This window comes from Austrofundulus limnaeus, unplaced genomic scaffold (assembly GCF_001266775.1).
Source record: "Austrofundulus limnaeus strain Quisiro unplaced genomic scaffold, Austrofundulus_limnaeus-1.0 Scaffold664, whole genome shotgun sequence".
Classification (NCBI taxonomy): Eukaryota; Metazoa; Chordata; class Actinopteri; order Cyprinodontiformes; family Rivulidae; genus Austrofundulus; species Austrofundulus limnaeus.
In genome coordinates, this window is record NW_013953066.1 from 96,271 (window position 1) to 99,451 (window position 3,181).

The 3,181-nt window shown below is 39.1% G+C and overlaps 1 protein-coding gene across 1 annotated transcript in view; it reads left to right on the plus strand.

Moving 5' to 3' along the window:
• The first annotated feature begins 803 nt into the window (after positions 1–803).
• Positions 804–3,181, plus strand: part of tbc1d13 (TBC1 domain family, member 13) — an 8,102-nt gene continuing 5,724 nt past the window's right edge. Inside the window, exons 1-4 of the mRNA XM_014027595.1 lie at positions 804–910; positions 2,686–2,759; positions 2,830–2,870; positions 2,950–3,011. Of these exons, the coding sequence (XP_013883049.1) occupies positions 888–910; positions 2,686–2,759; positions 2,830–2,870; positions 2,950–3,011 (200 nt within the window). The 5' untranslated portion in view covers positions 804–887. The remainder of the gene's footprint in view (positions 911–2,685; positions 2,760–2,829; positions 2,871–2,949; positions 3,012–3,181) is intronic.

Genomic DNA, 3,181 nt, shown 5'->3' on the forward strand with positions numbered 1-3,181 from the left:
ATCACAAACAGAGCAAACGATTCATTCTCTTGTGTTTATGTTTCCATTTATCACCATTAATAGAAGCAGAATTAAAGATTTTGATGTTTTGTGGTGATTTTTGCACTTTTAACATTAAAAATATCTGTTTGTTTTGGTAAAAATCCCTTAGATTCAGTCCTGAATTTACAGCTGTTTCCTCCTCTGAGGTCGCTCCCAAAACTTTGAGCTTTAATGCAAAATTTTAAAACAAATCCTGAAGACCTGGTTTTTATTAGTGAAAACTCAAAGACAACAGGTTCTGTTAGCTTCAAGTTTCTCTTTTAGTTAACTGGTGACGACACTTTCAGATGTTTTTACAGAATCAGAATGTTTAGCTGTGAGATGAAACATTTTTGTTGTAAAAAAGAAACATTTGATTAAAAATCAAAAAAGATTTGATTTGATTTTTGTCGTTCCTTCAGTCCACCAACAGGAGGCAAAACCTAATTTAATTTAAAAAAAAAATACATTAATTCAAATAAATTAAATTTACCTGGTTGTTTTCAGACCAGGTGCAGAATAATAAACAATATATACCATAAATTAAACTGGTTTATTTTACTGAAATAAATATTTTATTGCCTTATATTCATCTTTATTATAAAACAGTTTCTTTGTGTTTCAAAGAACTAAAACAAAGAAACACTTTTTAAAATTTGTGATTTTTACTAACAGTTTTAACTCATCGAGTTATATGATAACAGTTTATGCACTTATTTGTTTTTAGCTTTGGTTAGCTAACAGCGCTAACCAGCTGCTCCGACTTCCTGTGCAAACCGGAAGTCACATGACTTTACTTCCCCGTGGCTAATAATTCATTCCCTTTCGGAAAGAGTCAAAGGAATTCCAGCCTCACCTGTCCAGACATGTCTACTGCGTACAGGAACAGGTGAGTTTTCTTCTCCTGACACCTTGACTCGGAGCTAACAGGTGTTAGCTGCTGCTAAAGCTGCATTCATCACAACAAGCTAGCGTTAGCATTAGCTCCGCTAACCAAACAAAGGCTAACTTCTGGGTCAAAATCAGGGATTTTTCCAAACAAATCAATCCCAAAAGTCACGTCTGCATCAGGCTGCACTGTGTTACATTTTATATCTGACATGCAGAGCTCGTGAGGAGCTTTAAACGCTAAAACTGTAAGTCAGTCAAAGGAGAGTGTTAGCATTAGCTTCCTGTTAGCACATCAGCTGACATCCATCCTCCAGCTGGAATGTGCTGACATGTTTCTGACAGTTTCTCTTCATTCAGGTCCTGATAAATCCCAACAGTTGAAACTTTTCTTGTTTCCTGATGTTTTTCTTCTCCTCAGTTTCATCAGTTGAAGCTCTTTCAGACTTTAAACCTCTGTGTGTCACATGACTGTGGAGGAGCTTTGAACCACTCTTCTTCTCAGTGGTTCTGCAGTGTTTTTCAGTTTGCAGATTTTAAACTTTTGCTTTTTGTTTTTGAACTAATTGAAAAAAAACTATTATCAATGAATTAAAAACTCATTAAATTTCTTCAGATCATCTCAGGATTCTAAACTTGGTGTTTTCTGACCCTGGGTTTGGTTCTGATCTCCTCTGTGACACTAGAATGCTCCCAAACCATCGGCCCTCCACCACCGTGCTGACAGCTGGGAGGAGCTGTGTGCTGCAGTGCATTCTGGGTAAACATCTGGCCTTTGGTCTGGTTCCGATCCTGTGGTTCATTCAGATGAAAGTGGAGCTGCCGTGTTGTTTTTAGACAGAAGAAGCGTTTTTAGACAGAAGAAGCTATGACCTTTGACCTTTAACCTGTTGACTGAGACCTGTAGAGATGGAGCTCATTGTACGGTCTGACCTTCAGGGTGAAGAGTCTGTAGACCAATCAGTAGCTCCTGAGCTCAGTTAAAGTAGCTCGTCAGTGCTTGTGARAAATTAGGAGAAGCAAAATTTTATTTGTCACTAACTTTAATTTATTCAATCAATCTGATGTCCTGCCCCCTTGGTTGTCAATCAAACAGTTTAGGGCTCGTTATGGTCGATGATGATGCACAGTTACCTGGTTTTTCGGTGTCTGTTTTCACACACCTTTCATAGCCCTGTGACACACTGTGCCAAACGCCTGGGAGACCCCTCCCACTGTGGTACATGTCACTACAGGGGGTTTCCTCCTGCTGGAGTCCACAAGAAAATAAATACAGGAGACCCATCGTTATTTGTGCACAAATCATTTGCAGTTAAACCCTAAGTTATTAGTGTGAAATACAATAWAACATGAATGGATAAAGACAAAAAGCACATTCATGTAAATTCAGTGTTCTTTATGATAGTTTCATGTGAACTGAAGACAATGTTTTTGTGTTTGTTCAAGCAAAACAAGCTTATTTCAATGGTTTGAGTTTAAAATTAAATGTTGCAAAAAGTAGCTCTGTCAGTTTTATTTTGTGAAAGTAGCTCTTAAGAAAAAAAGTTTGGAGACTTCTGCTGTAGACTGACAGACTCTAAATGACTGTTGAGCTTTTTGTTTATTAAACAACAACATGGTGAAGTCAGACCTGAAAAAGACCAGGTAGAAAATGTAAAGTAAAATCTGGACTTCCTCTTCCTGTCAGTAAAATAATCCTTCAGTTTACAACTCGTAAACACTTTAGGTTGTGTTTGTGTTCTGGATCCTTGTTGACCTTTGACCTGCTTGTTTCAGGATACAAGAGTTCAAAGCAGCTTTAAGTGAAGAAACCATCAACCTGTCGACTCTGAGGGAGCTGTGCTTCAACGGTAAAACATCTGTAGATGTTTGTCCCTCTGCTGTCAGCTTTTATCTGACGGACTTCATTTCTTCCCTCAGGAATCCCCTTTGAAGGAGGCATCCGCTCTCTGTGCTGGAAGGTGAGTTCTGCCTCTCTGCAGCTGAAGAACCCGTTTAATGAGCGTCAAACATGTGATCACTTCCTGTTTCCCTCCTCAGATCCTCCTGAACTACCTGCCCCTCGATCAAACGCTATGGGAGTCTTTCCTGAAGAAGCAGAGGTCGGTCAGCGCTAGCTAAACTGCTATCTGTTTTATCTGCTGTCAGAGCTGAAGGACTGCTGAGGAGGCTAAAACTGAGCAGTTGGAGCTGAACGCCGCAGAACACTAGCTGAAACCAGCAAAACATTACCTAAAACTGGCAAACTGATGCTAAAACCAGCAAAACATTA